Raw genomic sequence first — 22,472 nt, forward strand, 5'->3', positions numbered from 1 at the left:
TGATGTCAAAGCTGACCAATATGTCTGTATTATTTAAAGTAAGATTTTCAATTAAGTTTTTAAAGTGGGTAGAGTTTTTTACATGAGATATGGTAAGACCAGTGAGGGGGGGTCAAAGAGTTAGCTAGCTGCTTTGACAATTTGTAGCAAGGAGCATTGGTGGCATTTACTATAGGTCTTAGGAGAGAATTATGTTTGTGGATTTTCGGTAAACCGTATATACGGGGGGGGGGGGGCGAGAACCGAACGGTATGAGATTTTTTGTAATGTCAGGAGGCCAAGAGGACACTTTTTTAAGTAGGTTTTTAATTTTTTAGCTCGAGTTTTTTTGAGATCATGTTCAAGTGGTATATAGGTAGCGCGATCACGGAGAATAATATCCATTTTCTGATTATATTCTGTGGCGTTAAGAACCACTGTGGCATTACCCTTATCAGTTCTGGTGATGAGAATACTTTTTTTCTTTCCGTAATTTTCCGAGGGCAGAGAGTTGTCTGGAAGACAAATTAATTTTTGGAGGTGACGAACGGGAGAGGATGTTAGCTACGTCGTGATGTTATTGGCTGTTTCTGGAGTTAAGTGACAAATTCTGAGTTCGATGTTGTACATAATATCCAATACCTGGAACTTCTTTAGATGCGACGGCAAAATTTTGTCCGAGGCTTAGGATACTAACGGCATCTTCGCTGAGTCTTTTGGACGATAGGTTGACTACTGTATGAAGCGGTTGAACTTCAGGTAGCAGTTTAGATTTACACAAGTTATTAAACTTTTTGATGTGCTTATTTTTTATTTTTTGGAATTCTTTCTGAGAGGAAGCTTCTGAGATTCCAAAGAGAATGGACCAAAGTTCAGGATTGAGTATAGCGGAGAGCTCTGACTGTAACGAGCCAATGGCGGCGTCTGTCGAAGCAAGGTTAGCGCGAGTTGCAGTAATCTGCTCTCGTAATAGTGCCAGACTTGCATGTTTGTATATCCGGAGGGCTTTATTTGACTTAAATTTGTTTTAAGTTTAAAACAGTTAGGAATAACTCTTGAGTCCCGACATCTTTTTAAAAAGGCCAGCCGATTTAATAGTTTAAATCGTCTGGCCTATTTTAGTTTCGACTTACCGTAATAATAGTTTTAATAATAGTTTCGAATTACCGTATTGTTTTGCTCTGGGCGCTATTTCTTCACCATGAATGATCAGAATCAGTGTTTTGAGGCTTAAGTGCAGTGAAGAATTCATGTTGGAGGTTTAATGGAATGTTATCAGCACTGAGAAAGAATTAAAAACAATTTTAATACTTCCAATATTTCGTGTCCGTCACAGAGATATCTTCAGGGATTACAAAAAACCTTTTTTAACAACACACAAATATAATACAATAGTGCGTGAAACTAAAGTCCTATCTAGGTGGTGCGTCCTCAATGAGCATTTGCGGGTGGCCTAGGATGTAAAGAGGAATCTCTGATAATTAATGTTTCTCAAATTTTGGGAATTTTAATGCAACCGTATTTGTTTAAATTCGGTTGATTCCTGAGTGCAGATGCAGATTCAAAGAGTAGTCTTTCTTTTTTCAATTTACTATGGTGGTTTTTTCCCAGGAGATCCTGTGGGTTGTATCCAAAACATGGTCTGTAAGGCCAGATTAACGATAATCGTGATTGCAGATGTACGACTTCGGTTCTTCCAACCGGATTGTTGCTGATCTGCGTGTCTGTCCGAAGTAAGCCAGTTTACACGCAAAAGGTACTCTATATATACTCCAGGCACTAAGAGAGGAGGGGGCTGGACTTTGGTGGAATGGATAAGGGTAGCAAGTTTACGGTGGGGCTTAAAAGCTGTATGGAGGTTATATTTTTTTAATGATCTAGCTATTTTTTCTTATGTACGACGGATGTAAGGTATGGTGATGATATTTCTGCAGTCCTTCTGAAGAGATGGTTGGGGAATGGGGAAGGACTTGCTTATTATTATTTTTTTGACATGCCTTCCTTATGGTAACCTTTCTTTCTCTGTATATAGAAAACCTACTCATACAAGCAGATACATTCACAAACTCCACCACTCCTCTCAGCAATATGGCATTATTAAAACTCTTACCAATAGAGCCCACAATCTTTGTTCCAGTGAAACTGTCATTTCAACCCAACTCAAACACATACACAACACCTTCCTTTCCAATGGCTATAGTGACTACAGAATTTTAAAAAATAATGAAGTCATTCCCCATTCCTCAACCATCTCTTCAGATGGACTGCAGAAATGCCATCATTATACCTCAAATCCATGGTACATCAGAAAAAAATACCCAGATCATTAATAAAGTACAACCTCCATACAGCTTTTAAGCCCCACCTTAAACTTGCTACCCTTATCCATTCCACCAAAGACCAGCTCCTCCTCTCTCAGTGCCTGAAGTATATAGAATACCTTGTGCCTGTAAACTGGCTTACCTCGGACAGACAGGAAGATCAGCAACAATCCGGTTGGAAGAACTGAAATCATACATCTGCAATCACGATTATCGTTAATCTGGCCTTACACATGTTTTGGATACAACCCACAGGATCTCCTGGAAAAAAACCACCATGCCTCACCATAGTAAATTATAAAAAGAAATACTACTCTTTGAATCTGCATCTGCACTCAGGAATCAACCGAATTTAAACAAATACGGTTGCATTAAACTTCCCAAAATTTGAGAAACATTAATTATCAGAGATCCCTCTGTACATCCCCTAGGCCACCTGCAAATGCCCATAGAGGGCGCACCACCTAGACACACTCTCACTCATTATTGTATTATATTTGTGTGTGTGTTGTTACAAAAGTTTTTTTTTGTTATCCCTGACGATGTCTCTGTGACGGACACGAAATATTGGAAGTATTAAAATTGTTTTTAATCCTTTCTCAGTGCTGATAATATTCCATTAAACCTCCAACATGAATTCTTCACAGCACGTAAGCCTCAACACACGGGTGCTGATAAATAGGCTCTAGGTAGGACCACGCAATGTGCGACAGGTTGCTCTGACCTGTTGGAGTACCTCTGCACGACACATCCTATGCAAATTCTGGGTGAACGAAACCAACACATTCTCGATATAGTGTTCCCAATTCAATTTCACGATTACCCCCCTCTTCGATAATGACACTATTGCTTGCGGTACGCTTACAGAAACGACGAACAAACTGCTCACAAATATGTCGCAGGCTTGGACCATTTGCTTTACCAACACCGAATGAACAAAAATAATGTTCAACAATAAACGTGTTTTCAACGTCAACACCATTGCTACAGCTAAATGTAATGGCGTAGACTCTACACGTACTCTTCTATTAATGTGCATGCAGTCGAAAGGCATATCCCTTAGCGCACGTACTAAACGGAGTGTCGAAATTCATTTTTTTTACCCGCCATATCATATAAATAAAGAGCGATGGTATTAATGATAAAAGTCATCTTAAAAATAAATAATAAAAAAAAGCGTTAAAATTACTTGAACAAACTAAAATTGTTATAAAGCAAATATAATACAATTGAAAGATTGGTGAGATTTTTAATTGTTTTATAATATGTGATATTATTCATTATCTTTATATATATTATATAATATATAACATTAATTATAATGTGTTTTATAATGACGCATGTAATACCCTATATGTCAATCTATAATAATGCATTTAATATCTTAAAACATTTTATTTAAATAATTCATTCCCTTATTTTTAAAATCATTTAATTTTTCTTAATATTATTTTTGTTAAAAAAAATTGGCACGTCTCATTAATACTTTCTTGAAGAACACATTGACAAATTAAAGAAATTTCTCCCAACAAATTATAATTAAAAAAACACACGTAATAACAGAATGCAAGTAGTTTATTAGTATGTAGTATTTCGGTAATTTCTACGTGATATCAAATAGTAATAGTTGCGGGAGAAATGGGCTTTACAGACTCGGGGCTAACAAGGCGATCTACCCGTAAAGCCACAAATTATAACTTCAGCATTTCTATATTTAACATTTAAATTGCTCAGAATTTCTAGAAATCAAAAAAAAAAAAAAACATAATAATGAATATGGCTTCATTTATTCCAGCTTGTATTTATAAAATGCATAGTAAATTTGTTACTCAATAAACATGTTAGTTTTCTTCAATACATAATTAAAAGAAATTTTGGAAAACAAATGACTATAGAAACTCAATTAAGATTACATAACATGACCTCTAAACCATCTCTCAAATTTGGAAGTGAAACTTGGATTCTAAAACAAAGAAACAAACAAAGATCAGCAGCAACACAGATGAAGTTTCTAAGACCTCTCCTGGGACCCACTAAGTTAGATAAAAAGAAAAACACAGAAATAAGAGCACGGTTAGATACAAAAAACATCATACAAGAAATAGAAGAATATCAGCAAAATTGGCTACACCACATAGAAAGTATGAATAACAATAGGATCCCCAAATTAGCATATAAATATAAACCTACAGGAAGAAGTGACCGCAGACGTCCAAGATTAAGGTGGAAAGATCAACTTCATCTGCAGAGCAGGAACAGGGACATAAAAAGCCTATACCTGAATTGCTCAGACGGCGACAAGTTTTCTTCAATAAACAAACATGTTAGCTTGTAATAGTGAAAATTTCTTCGCTGCTTTAAATGCATACCGCACAACAGTATGAAGACGGTTAATTTTGTAACACTTTGGGGGAGGGGGGTGATAAAGTTATTTTCATACGACCATTTAAAAGTGCTGCCAAGATTATTTTTCAGGAGAAAACAGTAAAATTGCAGCAAGTTTATCTCGTTGTACTAAGCACTGTATTAAATATTAAGCTGCGGTTTATTACTATCCTACGTTAATTTCTTAAATGAAAAAAATAAAAAAATAAAATACTTACGTTTTTGATTTTGGTTCATGGGTCAGATTTCTCATTGCTTTAGAATAATTAGCAAATATTTAGCATTTGGTAAATTTGAATACTTAGCGAATAATTCAAATCACAAGAAAATATCACCAACTTAACATTCACGTCGTTTGGTTTTCAGCACAAAATGAAAAGAAAGCGCCCACTCACGGATATAATTTTTAAAAAATGCAATAAAAAATCTGAAAACGCAAGTATTTTATGTTTTATTTTTTTATTATAAGTTCAGCATTTCTATATTTAACATTTTAACATTTAAATAGGTCCTCGAAATTTCTCTGATCATTTCTTCAATTATCAAAACAAAGCATGGAAAGAAGAATATTAGCGATGATGGTAGATACAGTAGAGGTTTGAAGTTCAGGGGACATATTTCAAAACTTGACAAAATAGAGCAAATCATTATTTGGATGTTGAAGAACACATGACAAGTAAAGATAGGAAGGTTATTATCCATCTTTATAAGGCTATGATTCGGCCACATCTTAACTACTGTGTACAGATTTGGTCATCTGGATTTCTTGGAAATCAGAAGGTGGTGAAGGGGATTCAGAGACGAGTGACCAGGTTGGCGACAAGTCGGTGGAAAGCTCCCTATGAGGACAGATAAAAGATCTGTGGGTTGCAGAGTTTAGTTAATGCAGATGAGAGGAAGAATTTATTGAAACTTATATAAGACTGACACAAAATAAATTTTTCAATACATGAGGCGTAGGGATTAAGATTCAAGGCAGAACCAAAAGACTTAGCCCTTATGCAGATATACGCTCAATGGACAAAACATTAGAGCAGTGGTTCCCAACCTTTTCCACTTGTGTACCCCTTTTAAACCCATTTCTATAAATTGTACCCCTTGTTTTTAAAATAGCTGTTTTTAAATACTGGTATTTTTGTTCAGTGCCTATTCATTGTATTTTGTTTACTTTACTTTACTTGTTTTACCGCCATTACTGATTATTTTTCGTGAACCCCTGAACGTTCCAGCAGGTACTCCCGGGGTACTCGTACCACAGGTTGGGAATCGATATATTAGAGATATACCCAGTGGCGCACTCAAGATTTAATCTTGGGGAGGACCGAGCACTCAGATTTAATCTTGGGGACGACCAAGCACTCAGATTTAATCTTGGGGGAGGGCGAGTTGAGTAGAGGATTTGAGAATACACACTACACATTGCATACGACCTATGACTGAGCATCTGCAGTGATCGCCAATATATGATATCCGTGATCTCCTCTATCCCGGCTCAGGCAAACGAAATAGCGCTCGGTCCTCCAGAGCACTACTTCGTTCGCCTTACGTCCACAGCGGTCGTTATTCCTGAAAGCTATAGGGTATTCCCACCTTATGTGAACGCTAATTCATAAGTAGTATAGAAATAGAAGAGACGACACAACATAAATAAAAAAAAAGAATTTCAATTAGGAAACGATTTTTAGAAAATTTTCTGGTGTTTTTTCCTTTTTCTTTTAGGGAGGGCCAGGCCACCTTTTGCCCCACCTGGGTGCGCCACTGGATATACCTACCTAACAACGTGTTGGTCCTCCTCTGGCACGAATAACAGCCTGTACTCTCTGAGGCATTGACTCCACCAGATGCCAGAGAGATGCTGAAGGTAATTCCAGCTCTGCATGTTTCAGTATTGTTAGCAACTGTGCCTTAAACGTCGGTCCCAGATACATGGATCTCACGTATCGCTCTACGGCATCGCAAAGATATTCTATAGGATTTAAATTTGGGGACCTTTGGAACCACTAAATGGTCCCAAACTCAGATGAATATTCCTCGAGCCATCCCTGGGTGGTTGCAGCCTGGTGTTTCAATGCATGTACAGCAGAAGCAGGCCATTGGCTGCAGGTTGCACAAAGGCCATGAAAGTGTGTAGGTGATCATTCAGCAATTCTGGTAATTCGCAGCGTTTAAGGACCTCTCTAGACACACTAAGAAACTTAATGTGTCACATGAGAAGGCTCCCCAAACAATCAGAGAGCTACTACCTCCTTGAATGGAGCTAATCTGGCGTGATGGGGCCATGAACTCATGTTGTCAATGCTCGTAACCTCCAATCAGCTTAGTACGACATATAACGGGATTCATCAGAAAACACGACTCTGATTCACTTTGCAGAGGTCAAGTTTTGATGGTACCTACCCCCGGCAAAGCGCAATGCCCGATGACGAGCTGTCAACAGTAGTAAACGATTAGGACGTAGTTCATGGTATAAACGGTAGGCCATACCGTTCACTCTCTGACGCTGCTTGGAGCTCTGATATTAAAACTAGATATGATTTGTGCCGTGGTTGCTCTGTGGTCAGTTTGTAAGAACATGGACAGTCTATATCGATCCCGGTCATTAAATGGCGTGTGGTCGGCCACCACTTGGTCCTTGAGCGATGGTACGTCCGTTGACGGTATACTCGCGGTAGACACTGGATACGATTTTCCTCGAGAACACTGAGGTTTTACCACTTAGACGATAGAATAACTTATCTTTCTTGTGCCGATAATACGTCCACGATCAAAGTCACTAAGATCGCCACATTGACCCATGTTTGTCGACAGCGATACACTGTTGGGAAGCCCGTTGTCTGCCGATTTACCGTCTGCATACGTTTCACTCTATGCGGGGGATTACAGTGTCAACCTTCCATCATGCATTCTCTAATGTTTTGTCCATTGAGTGTACATGTCAACAATGAGAAACTGTGAAGAGGAAACAGAAGTACAGTATATGAACATATTGAAGAAGTACTGATGAGAGTAAATGATCAAGAAAACTTGATCTTGATGGGAGATTGGAATGCACCTGTTGGAGAGCCAGAAAAGGAAAAGATTATTGGTAAATTTGGACTAGGAAACCATAGAAATCAAAGAAACCATAACAAATATATTATTTGAACAGTCAAAAAAAAAAAAAGATACACATTCATTGCACCAGGTAACACTGAAAAATTTCAATTAGACCACGTAATCATCCGAAAAAAAAAGTAACCAAGTGAAAATATGTAAAAGTTATTCTGGTGGAAATGTGGACACTGACCATATCCCATTCATCATGATAAGTCATTTACGACTTAAGAAATCATGTAAAAATAACCCATACAAAATGGAATATGTCTAAAACTTAAAACAAAAATGGTCTAAAGGTCCGCAAAGACTTTAGAGAAAAAACAGGCAAATTAATGAATTCTCAGAAGCCACAGAGAAAAGAAATGAATGAAAAGTGGGAATCCTTAAAGAGAGAAATAAATAAAGCCACAAAAGAACATTTTAGAGAAGCAGAATAAAATACAACATAAGCGATGGATCACTGGAGAGATATCAGATCAGAACTAATAACACAAAGAAAAAAGCCCAAAAATACAAAAAAGTGTCGTATTGAAAATATAGAAACATGGTGAACAGAAAAGCCAAGAAAGCAAAAGAAAATTAATTGGACAAGCATGCAAGGCAATCGATATAAACATGAGTAGAGGTAACACTGAAAGGGCATACAAAGATAATCAAAAACAATTCAGAGAAAAGATAAAGACACCGAGCACGATCAACAGCAAAGATAGAAAAGTGCTAATTGAAGATGCTGAAATAACGCAAAGATGGGTGCAATACACTAAAGAACTTTATAAGGGAAAGAAATTAGCTAAATTGCTCTTAGAGGAAGAAATCGGGTAGAGAAAAATGAAAAAGGACCACTTTACTTAATGTCAGTATTCGATAAGGCGCTTGAAGAACTTAAAAAAGTCTAAAGCACCAGGAATAGATCAGATCCTAGGACAAATTTTACAAGCACTAGTCGATGAAGCAAAATGGGAACTATATAATATAAAATCATCAATCAAATGTATAACTAGAGAAATTTCAACATATTTTGAGGAAAACATCATGTTAGCAATTCTAAAAAAAAAAGCCAGAGCCCAAGCATACGTTGATCGCATGCTTGGGCGTTTTTCTGAAGAAATGGGTTTTTCTTCCCGTAAACTCAAGAAAATCAACCGTAGTACCCACAATATTTTCAGACAGTAACATATCCTGTTAGGATTAAGATCAGCAGCACTTGCGTGCCGGTCTCTTCGTCAGTGGCCGCCTATAATTAGTGATAGCCTTGGGCCAGCTATCTCTGATTGGCTACTGCAGGAGATTGACCTGCCTATTCAGTATCCAAAAGCTAGATAAGTTAAAAAGGCTTCGCCTACTACCTATAAGGAATAAAAAGCGTTAGCTGATTTTTTTTATAAGATTAATTTATTAACTGTATGAAAATAAAACTGAAGTCATAGGAAAACAAAGGAGAAGAAACTAAAATAAGAAAGGGCATTAGACAAGTGCATGTACTCTTGCCATTACTTTTTTTTAAATATTTACATCGAAAACGCTCTGAAGGAATTCAAAGAAAAAATCAGTAGGGGAATAAAATTGAATGACAGACTTTACAGTACTATAAAATTTGAAGACGACATAGTCTTAATGGCAAAAAATGAAAAAGAACTGCAAGAATCATGTTTACAGACGCAAGATGAAAATCAATGAGAGAAAAGCAAAAGTAAAATGAAATGTACCAAGGATGGAGAGCAAACCATAATCACAATACATGGGAAAAGATTATTGAAAATAAAAGAATTTACCTATCAAGGAAGCCTCATCACATTCTATGGGAAAAGCGGAAGAGATGTGAGAACAAGAATAGTACAAGTAAAAAAGATATTTAACAAGAAAAGTAGGCTATTAACATCAAAGAGTATATCGGTGAGAACAAAGAAGCACTTTAATAAATTTTGTCTGGAGTGTGGTCCTCTACAAATCAGAAACATGCACTCTCCAAATCAAGACTTCTAGCATTCGAGATGTGGTGTTGGCGACAAATGCTGAAGATCGCGTGGTCAGAGAGAGACAAATGAAGAAGTATTAAGAAAGGCAGAAGATTAAAGTGACATACTACATACGTTAGAAAAAAGGAGAAATAACATGATATGACATCTATTAAGACACCCAACCTCATCATTCCCTTAATCAAACTACAAATTTGATTGAGGGAATGGTGGAAGGAAGACCTGGTAGGGGAAGACCAAGAACCCAGACCAAAAAAAAGTGACATCAAAGACGTTACCAAACTCATCACCACAGTCATTTGAACAGCAAAAAACAGAAGAAAACTACCAACAGTCCTTGCTTCCCACCAAGCAATACGTTCAGGATACAGGAGAAGAAAAAGAGTAGGGGAGAACAAGAGGGTCACTTCTGGAAGTTGTGTAAGGGTGTGCGAACTAGAATCTTTTCTTGAGAGTACTGAATCAGTGGAACGGAGTGCTAGAGGTGGGTGTGAGTGCCCCAACAATGAATATTCAAGGAGAGGTATGATAGGTATTGAGTGAATGATAGTTAGTGCAGATCTTCCGCGATTAGCCTTTTGGCTTCGTGGAGTTACCCGCATAATACTAATAATACTAATAATATAGAGTTAATATGAAGTTATATGGAAAATCGGCACAGCAAATAGATCCTTTACTGAAAACAGTTTGTATTTTCAATCAGGACATCAAAATAAAATTCCGTTTAGATAAATGCGCAAATTTATCTATTAAATGAGGAAAAATTAATGACACTAGCAATTTTAATTTTGATCAAGAGAAATATATATAATCAATTTCAGCTGACGAACACTATAAATACCTAGAAATATTAGAAGCTAGTGATATTCTATACTCGAAAGTAAAACAACAGACAGGCAGCAGAATACACCAAAAAGAGTTAGAAATATTTTGAAAACAAAACTAAATGGATTAAACACAATTAGAGCAATGAATTCTTAGGCTATACCAGTGATGCGATACACAATTGGTATAATTGATTGGACAAAAGAAGATAGACAAATTTGACCCCAAAACTAGAAAACTAATGACTGTGCATCATGCATTATACCCACGAAGTGATGTTGACCGGTTATACCTACAAAGGAGAATAGGTGGAGGGTCTGATGCAGGTGAGACAGACTGGAAGAAGAAGAAATTAGCTTGAAAAGTTACACCGACAATAGCTCTGAGAAAATGCTTCAAGCAATTACACAAGAGGGCCTTCTAAAAGCAACAAGAAACTAATCCGATTACAAAAAAAGGAACAGCAAAATAACCGATAAGTGCGCTGGAAAAATAAACCATTGCATGGCCAGTTTCTTCGATATTCTGAGGACAAAATTGACGTGAACAAGACGTGGCAAATGGCTACAATATGGGTATTTAAAAAAGAAGCAGAAAGATTTATTCTAGCAGCTCAAAAAGAGGCATTACAAACTAATTCAATGAAAGCAAAAATTTTGAACATCAATAAAAACAGCAAATGTAGATTATGCGATTAGAAAGATGAGACTGTAGAAAATCTAATGTGCCAGCATCAAGATAGCTCAAACTGATTATAAATACCGCCATGATCAGTTGGCCAAAATAATTCACTTTCACGTATGCAAAAAATATGGCTTTCACACTTCTTATAACTGGTGGCAGCATCAAATGGATACAGTATTGAAAAACGAAAGAGCAAAAATTCTCTGGGACTTTAGAATATAAACTGATCGGTATTTAGAACACAATAGACCTGACATCACAATTATCGAACATCAACAGGTTTGGATTATTGATATGGCAGTACCTAGTGATAGCAACATTAACAACAAAGAACTGGAAAAAATTACTAAATATCGAGATGTGGCAATCGAAGTTGGCCGGCTGTGGCTTAAACATACCAAATCATTCCAATAGTTATCGGTGCACTTAGTACAATTTCAAAGAAGCTATCCAACTATTAAAGTAATTAAACACCAACAAAGTGATCCCATATGATCTACGAAATACAGCATTAGTTTGAACAGTCCATAATTGTTCTGTATCACCAGTCAAATTGTTGTTTAATGACATATTGTTTTGACTGTGAATCAATTACGTGAATAAAATAATAATAATAATAATATAGAGTTAGGCAATTTGACAACAACGCAGGTTCTAGGCAGCGAGGCCAAAAGTGAGAGATATTTTATTTGCGAGATACAAGGGTTTGAATCGTATTGTGAGAGGAGAAAAATAAATACAATAGTAAACGAAAATAATTTACAATGATGGAAATCATTAAAAAATCAACTGGAATTTCAAAAAATAAAAATAAAAATAAATAAAAAGTCAACAGATTTGTATAGGAGAGTGGAAAGAAATGCTTATGGTAATTTGAAAAGTCCCAATAAAGAAAAGTGAGTCCTTGGTGTACTGGAGTACTCTTAATTAATATTGGAGTATCCTTACTAATGATGCCGTCACTGCGATTCTTATAGTTGAATACTGGTATTCTACAATGTCATAGGAGAATTTCAAAGATATTTATATAAAAACACTTATTATCGCCCCAATATTATTAATTAAATTTTAAATGAACTTTTTGAAGAATTTCTTAAGTGTAATTAAATTATTAAGACGATCAGTTTCTGTTCTTCGTTGGCATTTGAATGACTCAAACGACTCTTATCTACAGTATATCAAATAGCATAGCGAAGGAACTGTGTGTGTGTGTGTGTGTGTTAAATATAACGCCTTTTATACCCGCATAAGGAGTATGTGATTTCGTTTTAGCCCTATCTAACTTTTGAAAAATAGTGTGGTTCGACGGCCGAATTTCTTGAGTTTACGAAACGAAAAACCCTGCTGCCCATGCCAGAGATCGACTAACTCGGGAACCGGTCGAAAAAAGGCTTGGTACACGTTCCTCTAGTCAGCAACTAGACTTTAACTCGAAGTCTATCTTCGGACGGTTTAGCACTGAGGAGTGCAAACATCATTGAGCTACACGGGCTCATATACGAAGGTGGTTTCAAAAGTTCTCGGCCTCGACCATAGATGACAACACTATAGGCAAGATTTTTTTTGTAAATTGGTACATCAGTCCTAAGCATCCATGAGAAAATGCAAGTCATTCTATTAAGTAGTTTGCTTTATTCAGCTTTCTAAAGCAAACGTGTTGTCTGCATCCCTTGAAATGGATAAAATTGAGTGTCGTGTGGTTATAAAATTCTTTGTATAAGAAGGCTTAATAGCAAAGGAAATTCATTCGAAGTTCGTAAAAGTTTATGGACACTCTTCCCATCATTTTCAACAATTAAGAAATGGGATGCCGAGTTTAAACGTGGCCGTACCAGCCTTGAAGATGATTCACGTGAGGGACGCCCAAAAAAAAAAAATGTAACAACACCAGAAATCATTGATCAAGTGCCGATATGGTATTAGATGACCGACGAGTCAAAGTACGTGAAATTGCTGAGACTGTACGCATTTAAAAATGACATGTAGGATATATTTTGCATGAAGGATTGCAAATGAAAAAGCTTTGCGCAAGATGGGTGCCTCACTTACTCACAGCAGATCAAAAACACACTCGCATGAAAATCTCTGAACAATGCTTGGAGCATTTTAATAAGAATAAATCTGATTTTGTGCGTCGATTTATTACTATGGATGAGACATGGATTTACCATTATGCACCAGAATCCAAGCAGCAGTCAAAACAGTAGACAGAAGCCTGTTGTTCATCACTAAAGAAGACAAACTCGGTTACATCAGCAGGAAAGGTCATAGCATCGGTGTTCTGGGATGCTAAAGGCATTTTGTTTATTAATTATATTGAAAAGGGTAAAACAATAACCAGGTAATATTATTCCGATCTTTTAACCAGACTAGACTAAAAAATTCCTGAGAAAAGACCCGATTTGCAGAAAAAAAATCATCTTTCATCAGGACAATGCACCTGTCCACAAAAATGTTTTGGCAATGGGAAATGAAGGACTGCACTATCAATTGTTGGAACATCCACCATATTTCCCAGATTTGGCTCCCACTGACTTCTATCTCTTCCCAAAACTAAAACTCTTCCTCGCTGGTCAGCGCTTTTCTTCGAATCAAGACTGTAGAGGAGTATTTTGCAGATCTTACTGAGAACCACTACACGGACGGGATAATGGCGCTGGAGCATCACTGGAATAAGTGTATTAGTCTTAAGGGAGATTATGTTGCAAAATAAAAATATTTTTGAAATTATAAATTTGTTTTTTCATTGGTAGGCCCAGAACATTTCAGACCACCCTCGTATATTATAATAACAATAAAATATACAGCCTCCGTAGTGCAATTGGTATAGACAAAGTCCTTTGGCCAGAAGGAACTGGGTTAGATTCTCATCCTTGTGAAACCATTATCTGGTATCTTTTGAAGAAAGGTGAGTTAACCGGTCTCCTAAGGAAGTAAGGTTTAAACTATTTAAACGTTACTTCTCCAAAAATTGTGCAAAGACAGAAGAAAAAAAATTATATATCACGGTTCACTCAAGACAGAAACAGCACCTTTACTCAGGCTGCTAAGTTTTTTTTTGTTTGTAGGTTTTTGTTTTGAGCCAACTTACTCCTGTATACATTTCTTACAAAAGTGCATAACTTCAGCTTACAAAAGACTCTGTGTATTTTGCAATGAACGCACTACTTCACCTGTGCTGCTTCTAATACTATACGAATCCTATATTTGCATATTTCTTCTTTATGCTCATATTTTCAAGGGGGGGGGCTTTGCTTCCATTCCTCCAATTTCTCTAAAGCCTGGCAGCAACTGTAAGTTAACATTTGTTTACTGTCAAATTTGAAACCTATCGTGCTAACTTATTATCGTTCACTTTCTTTCAGTCTACCGCTATTCTGTGGACCAATCTTCCTGATACCGTGTTTCAGAAAGAGCATAATCCACAGTTGTTTATAAAATATATCAACAGGTTACTTCTTTCTTCACAAGTCAGAAGCATCATCATCAGCATGTTGCTAGGTGGATAAGTTGAGAAACCTCTCGCATGTAATTGGTTACATCAAATGCATTTATAATGGCTACAACTTTTCATTTTTTAAACGGAATAAGTAGCCCACTTTTATCTCTGAGTTTTAAAAATTGGCTGACAGCTAATTCTCCTGGGAACTTAAACTTAAAAAATAAATAATAAGAAACCTTCATAAAGCATAAAAGAGATCTATAGATCTTCTCAGGGCTTATGACCTAGTTTACAATCTTACATGGCTCTCTTTTATTTGGTTATTTGGTATCGGACAAAAAAAACAGGATTTTCGGAAGAAAAAGAAACCCGTCTGCCCTTACTAAAACTCAACTAACTCGGGAATCGTTTGAAGACAGAGTTAGAAAGAATTCATGGATTCAGCAACTAGATTCGAACTAAGTACTGCTTTCTTCGGGAGGCCAGGCGTTATGGGTGCACTTTCATAGGGCTACACAGCATCCTGGTGTGTGCAGGAAATTTTCTCTATAATGTAACGATGCAAACGCCCACACAAGTACACGAAAATGCATGGAAAGTTTTTACAAACTTGATTTTACTGTTTTAAGTCACCAACTAAACTGTCTTTACCTGATCCCTCTCTACTACATCTTACCTTTCATCATCCATTGAAACCTTCGTTTAGTAGGCCTAACTTTAACGAATGTTTTCCAAAAGCCTATGTAGCTCAGTGGATGTGGCGTTTGCACACCACAACGCTTGACCGCACCGAGGAGATCTTTGTTTCGAATCTAGTCGTCGATTAGAGGAAATTTTTCTAAGCCTTTTTTCGACAGTTCCCGAGTTAGTCGATCTCTGGCACAAGCAAGCGGTTTTTTTCTCCGGGAAACTCGAATTTTTTGTCCCGTAAACTCAAGAAATCGACCGTATAATCCACATAATTTCAGACATTAAATATATTGTGTTACGGTTTGGGACCACGAGATGGCGGCACTTGTTGAGCCGTATCTCTTCACTGCGTCCCGCTTAATTAGTGATAGCCTTGGGCCAGCTATTTCTGATTGGCTGCCAGTGGAGATTGAACTGCCCACTCAATCTCCAAAAAGTTAGATAGGGCTAAACGGCCTCGCCTACTCCCTATGCCGGAACAACAAGGCATTAGCTGATTTATTATTATTATTATTATTATTAGCCACCTCCAGGGAGTCCAAGACTCATCGAGGGAGAGCACCTACTCTACAATTCTCTGTCTCCACCACTAAACCTCATCCACCCGTCATCATCTACACCAATGCCATGTACTATTCACCACCACCACTCTTATTTTCACAGACAATTACAAACATCCATGCCCATGGCGGGAATCGAACCCGCAGCCTTTTGGCTGGAGAGCAGATGCTCTAACCACTTCGCGAACCAGGCAGGCTTGAAATTTTCCAATCTCTAAAGAAATGATATAGTGTCTGAGAAGCCAGCATCCTAATTACGTTGATTATGTTAATGGATTTTTACCTTTGTTTACATATTATTTTCACAGAAGTAGATTTTTTTCAGCGATTAATCCGGCAGTTGATATCGGCACAAGGTTTCCTTATTCCAATATCAGGTTCCAATAAGCATTAATGTCGTCCTAAGCAACTAAGGCAGCACCTACAAACAGCAAGTTTGGATGGCTGAAAGTGATCAAAAAGAATTTACCAGGACTCTAACAACGGTCCTGTTAACTTTATGATAATTAAGTCATGCCTGAGATGAATTATCGTGAATTCATTTAAACATCATTTTTGTCAGAAAGCTTTGTATAGATGAAGTCAAAACATTGGATGAATTTGAAACCTTCGCCTATGAAACTTTCCATGCTTTTACTTGCTCCTGACAGGTTCAAATTTTTCTATGAGGGCGCTGTTATAAGTTCGTTTTAATATGGAGTACTGTATTGTAAACGATATCATGTGCGAATTATTAGCTATAAACATATTATTTTTAATGTATTTATGATAGTATAAAATTGTTTACGGTTCGAGTCCGGAAGACGTATTTTCAAAATGGAGTCAGACGATGATGATTTTATTGGAATTGGAACCCCTCTTGAAACATTAGATGAAGGTATGTTAATTAATTGAAGCGTGCTGGAGAAAGAAAGTTGGAAATTGATTGGTCGTGAAACCCTAAAATATAAGATTTCTTCCGATGTATAGCAGAGCCAACTTTCGGTGGTTCCTCTGTCGATGCCCGCTAAGTGATGTTACTTCAATTCTAGACATTTTGGAGAGCTGAAAACTTTTTATTGTTTTCACCTTCTGCCTGGTACCTTATGTTTTCTCTGTGCTCCCCGAGTTATTGTGTGCAAAACGTGCCATTTCTGGTAGGGTGAGGCTATACAGAAACGAAGAGAAATCTAGTTGTTATTAGCGGTCGAAAGAAGCTACTGCATTTAACAGCTACAGGCAAATGATAACCCACCAGTGCTGAAAAGGCGTTGCATTGCTTTTTAGCCGCTAGTACTTGTTTAACATTACTGTTTGCCGGATAAATATTGAAATTTGGCATAAATAAATATTACCTATCTCTCGATAATCTGGTTAATAAACACGTGGCATGCAAGGCACGTGATCGCAGTCACTGAGGTGGCATCGTTGAGTTCTTTAAAAAGGAAAATAGGATTTAAAAAACTGAACATAAGAAATTCTAATAAACAATTACAGTTAAAACTTATCATAACAGGTTAAATATAAATTAACCAAAAGAAATAATATAGAATATTATTATTATTAAGAGAAACCTCCAGGGTGTCAGGGACTCATCCAGGCAGGACACATACTACATGCACACTGTAATACTTGTTCTTGAATTCATTAACACTCCAAGTAATCCAATCATGTGCCACTCTGAGAGAAAAATCTATATCTCACCCCCTTTCTTAACAGCTTTGAGGTATCCCTGGAAGATGAGAATAAATCTCTCATCCTTTTCCCACCTTCCATAAAATTAAAAATTCCATCAATTGAAATCCTGTATGACCTTATTAGAAGTCTCTAAGTTTCATATCACTCCTCTGTCTCCTGCTTGCTAGTGTCTGCAGTGCACAAATTTTCGATCTGTCTTCATAATCACTATTCTACAATCTTGATATCATTTTTAACATTCTCCTATGCATCTTCTCCACTCTGTTAGAATCACCATTGAACCCAGGAGAATAGACCTGTGCACAATAGTCCAAGTGAGTTCTTATCAATGCTTCGTAAAGAGACAAAATGACATCCTTATCTTTACATGTCAATGTTCATTTCAGCATTGCAGTTATCCTCTAAGCTGTATTTTCAATCTTTGTTATATGGTCCTTGAACTTCAACTTCCTATTTACTATAACTCCAAGATCCCTAGCCTGATCCATTTCTTTTAGCATAATCCCACCAATATTTAGTAATAGTTAATCAAGGCAATGTGGAGAGCTTGCAGGATGATTTAAATAGGTTGTAAGTATGGGAAAAAGATAATGGGTGTTCAGTTTAATGTGGAGAAATGTAAAGTTATGCATTTTGGGATAAATAGATTACAAGCCATATATCATATTGATGGCACTGTACTCTAGGAAATAGATGAAGCTAGAGATTTGGGGGGGGGGTAGACAGACAGTTAAAGTTTAGAGGGCATATTGCTAAGGTAGCCCATAAGATTACTTTGCTATTGAAGAACACATTAACAAGTAGAGATAAGGAAGTTGTTATTCCTCTTTATAAGGCCTTGATATGTCCACACCTGGATTACTGTTTTCAGATCTGGACTGCTGGGTTTCTTGATGATGATGAAGAAGCAGAGGAGAAGATTCAGAGATGAGTGTCCAAGGTGGTGAGTGGTCTGTGGAATGTTCCCAGTGATGATTGAGGGTTTATATGTGGATTGCAGAAGATGGTATAGGAGAAAAAGAGAGGATATGTTGTTGTGACTCTTCATTGGAAAATTGGATGCCGTTGCCATGTTAGTCACCTTGAAATTGGACTATAAGACATTCTAAGAAGAGGGGATATGATAGAAACATTTAAGTTGCATAAAGGGTTTTATAGGATTGATGCAGCGAAAATGTTTATTTACTTTTCAGGCTAGAGGGACCACAACAAGGGGTAATCCCTGTAAGTTGAATATGTGGTTAGTAGGGGTGTGAGAACTAGATTTTTTGCTTGGAGAGTTGTGAATGAGTGGAATGGGGTTACCAGTCAGTTGTGTCTGCTTTGTCTGTTAATGGGTTCAAGGAGAGGTATGATGGATTGGGTCTCCTGCAATGAGTCTTCAGACTCCATGGAGTTGCCTGTATAATAATAAAATATAATACGACATTGAACATCTAATCTCACTGCAGGACATAACTTTATATTTACTAAACATTGAACTGACAGCCATTTTTCCATTTCCAGAATTCCAGCCTATTCAAATCATTTTGCTAGTACTGCATATCAGCCACATTGCTGATTATACTGCCTGTCTTTGTATCATCAGCAAATAGCTGTATATCACTTGTCACATTCTTTACCAATGTCATTAATATACAGATTGAATAACAGTGGACGAAGGACTGATCCTTGTGGCACACCACTGGTTACCTTATATCTTGCAGACTCACATTTCCATTATACCACTTTTTAAACATAATGCTATATCACTGCCTATATTGAAGGAATACACCAGGGAGTTGACAGATATGAGTACATTGGGTCAAGTTCCAAAGGAGTGAAAGGAATGCAAGATTGTATTGCTCCATAAAGGAGGTGACAGAATTCAAGCATCAAATTATAGGCCAATCTGTGTGTGTCTGGTGTTGTGGTCAAAGTGTTAGAAAGACTGGTGAGAAGCAGGATACAGAATTGGGTTGACAACAATGGTATTATCTTTGATGGACAGCATGGATTTGCTAAAGGGAGGTCAGGTCAGGTTAGGTTAGGTTAGTAATCTGCTTACTTATTACAATAAGGTGACAACAGCATTGGATGTGGGAGATGGATACACAGTAGCATACTTAGACTTTGCAAAGGCTTTTGATAGATTACTGCATGATAAGTTGATAATCAAACTAGAGTAGATATTAGACTGGTGCATTGATTTTATGATAGGTATCAGAAAGTTGCGTATGGGGGAGCAATATCCCAGAAGAGGAAAGTTACTAGTGGTGTGTCTCAGTGGTCTGTTTTAGGGCCATTGCTGTTTAATCTGTATGTTAATGATATTGGAGAAGATCTGAATGGGGATATACAGTTGTTTGCAGATGTGACCTTACAGGAAGACTTGTATAGTTTGAGTGAATGGGCACTAGAGTGGGATGCCAATTCAATGTTATGAAATGTAAGGTTTTAAAATTTGGAAAACAAAGATAAGATGTAGAATTTACTCTTGGTGGTGATATATTGTTGAGGATGGAAGAAATAAGAGATCTTGGGATGATGATGGATAAGAATCTAAAATTTAGAGGGCATATTGCCAAAATTGTGAGGACAACACAACGAATTCTGGCAATGATGTGGAGGACACTAACTTGTAGTGGTAAGGAGATTCTGGTTCCATTGTATAAGGCTCTGATCAGGCCACATATGGACTACTGTGCACAGATTTGGTCATCTAGTTTTCAAAAGATGAAGATATGTTGGAAAGGGTCAGAGGCAATTGACTAAGTTAGTTACTTCTGGAACATTGAATATGAAGAAAAGTTGAGACGATGCAATTTGCAGAGTCTCGTGGTTATGACAAAGAGGGATGATATGATAGAGACGTACAAGTTGGTAAGGGGTTGTTATAGGATTAACATTGAAGAGGTGTTTCATAAAATGTAGGGAGAACAAGAGGTTATCCCTGGAAGCTCTATAAGGAGGGTGTGAGCAAAGGAGTATGAAGCAGGTTTTTTGCATGGAGAGTTGTGAATGATTGGAATGCATTGGCTGAGAGTATTCTCTGCAGACAATTCTCTGCAGACAATTTGAATGTGTTTAAGGCATGGTGTGGTGAGATTTTCGTAAAAGGTACCTCGTAGATGAGTCTGAAACTCCATGGGGTGTTAGGATAATAATAATGTCCATGCGGTTAGCCTAGTGGCTATGCGCTTCACAACCATATGCCTGGGGAAGGAGTGTCCTAGGTTTAATTCCCGTCGATGACGTGAGGAGCTTAAGGATATTCCTCAGCCATATCCAAGTTAGCCGGTCTTGGGCATGGACAGCAGGGTTTTTTCTACCAGTTTATCTGGGGTTTTTCTTCCTGCAAGCAGGCAAGCCGGCCTCGCGAACACACAGGCTACAGTCATAGGGTATAGTACGGCAAGGAAGGCAATGGGAAACCACCCTGCCTGGTTGGCTGAGTGGTTAGCATATCTGCTCTCCAGCCAAAAGGCTGCGGGTTCAGATCCCGCCATGGGCATGGATGTTTGATTGTCTGTGAAAATACTAGTGGTGGATGGTAGATGCCGTTGGTGTAGATGATGTGGTTTGCTGTAGTTGGTGGACTGTGGAGACGAAGAGTTGTAGAGTAGGTGCCCTCCCTCGATGAGTCTTTGAACTCCTTGGAGATGTGAAATAATAATAATAATAATTCACTCCCCTTGTTTAACTTGGTGGTAACATTATTAATGAATGTGAGCAAGTTGCTAATACATTACTTTCTATTAATAAACCCATGCTGTTCATTGCAAAGTAGAGATGCTCTGTCAACCCATTTCTGAATGCATATTCTAACCAACTTTTCCAAAATCATTACCACCACTCCAGAGATATTACTGGGTCAATAGTTGGGTACAGTAGTCTTTGCACCACTCTTGTGCAGTGGGATCACCATACATTCTTTCCACTCCTGTGGAATCTTCTCTGTTCTGAGACATGTTATATAGCCTCAAGAAAGAGCCAGTTCAGCTGAACACCCTTAGCATTCATGCTAATATCCCATCAGTCTCTATTGTTGAATTCATATTCAGTTTGTGCAACAGTTCTAATATCTCCTCTTCATACACCTGAGTTTCTTCATTCAATGAAGTAGTAGCAGTGAGCACAATGTAGCATACACAACTAGGTTGATAGTTTTTAGCAAAATGGCTGCTCATTAGTTGAACAATCACTTCTGCATTAGTCGCCTGCATACCATCTGCTTTCAGTATAGTTATTATTTCATATTCATTCTTTCTTCTGCTTGAAGCATAACAATAGAATACGTTTGTGGTTGTCTTTAGCATGCAGGGCCAGTTTCTTTTCATAATCAGCTTATTGTACAACAGTTGACTCTTCTGGCCTGCTGCTTATAATTTTCTTAATGGACATCATCCTAATTCACATAGTGTTCCCTCTCTTCCACATCATCCTTTTCTTACGAATCTCTTGCTTGATTAGATTACACATTCATTTCACTCCTACTCTATTTATTCTTTGAACTCTAGGAACAAATTTGGATATTGCATCATTTTAAGTATTTTTTAAAGACTGCTCTCGATATCATTTCCATCTAAGAACTGATACCATGCTGCAGAATCCAGCGTACTTCTCAGTTAGTCATAATCTCCTGCTTTGTGTTTCACTATGTAACCTTTCTAAATTGGAATATTTCGAAAGGTTAAAAATCCCCAAGTGAGTACTGCATAGTCACTTGTCACCATCTGGAGGCAGAATAGTCACGTCTTTAACTAAATCTTCTCTGACACTATAATTAAATCTAGTACTCGTTGATCTGAAGTTCCTTCTGTCACATGCCGATTGAGAAAGTTGGCTCGCAACAGCT

At 37.4% G+C, this 22,472-nt stretch overlaps 1 protein-coding gene across 2 annotated transcripts in view; it reads left to right on the forward strand.

Annotated features, from left to right (window-relative positions):
- Nucleotides 1-16,678: 16,678 nt before the first annotated feature.
- The window catches only part of LOC150100956 (G patch domain-containing protein 1), a 246,391-nt gene continuing 240,597 nt past the window's right edge, over nucleotides 16,679-22,472 (forward strand). The window contains exon 1 of one of the 2 annotated variants that reach the window (XM_090401354.1): nucleotides 16,679-16,835. In XM_090401354.1, coding sequence (XP_090257480.1) covers nucleotides 16,775-16,835 — 61 coding nt within the window. In that variant the 5' untranslated portion in view covers nucleotides 16,679-16,774. The remainder of the gene's footprint in view (nucleotides 16,836-22,472) is intronic. The other variant, XM_090401355.1, reaches the window with a different exon arrangement.

This window comes from Typopeltis vanoorti, chromosome 12 (assembly GCF_054136105.1).
Source record: "Typopeltis vanoorti isolate ZY-2024b chromosome 12, IOZ_Tvanoo_1.0, whole genome shotgun sequence".
Lineage (NCBI taxonomy): Eukaryota > Metazoa > Arthropoda > Arachnida > Uropygi > Thelyphonidae > Typopeltis > Typopeltis vanoorti.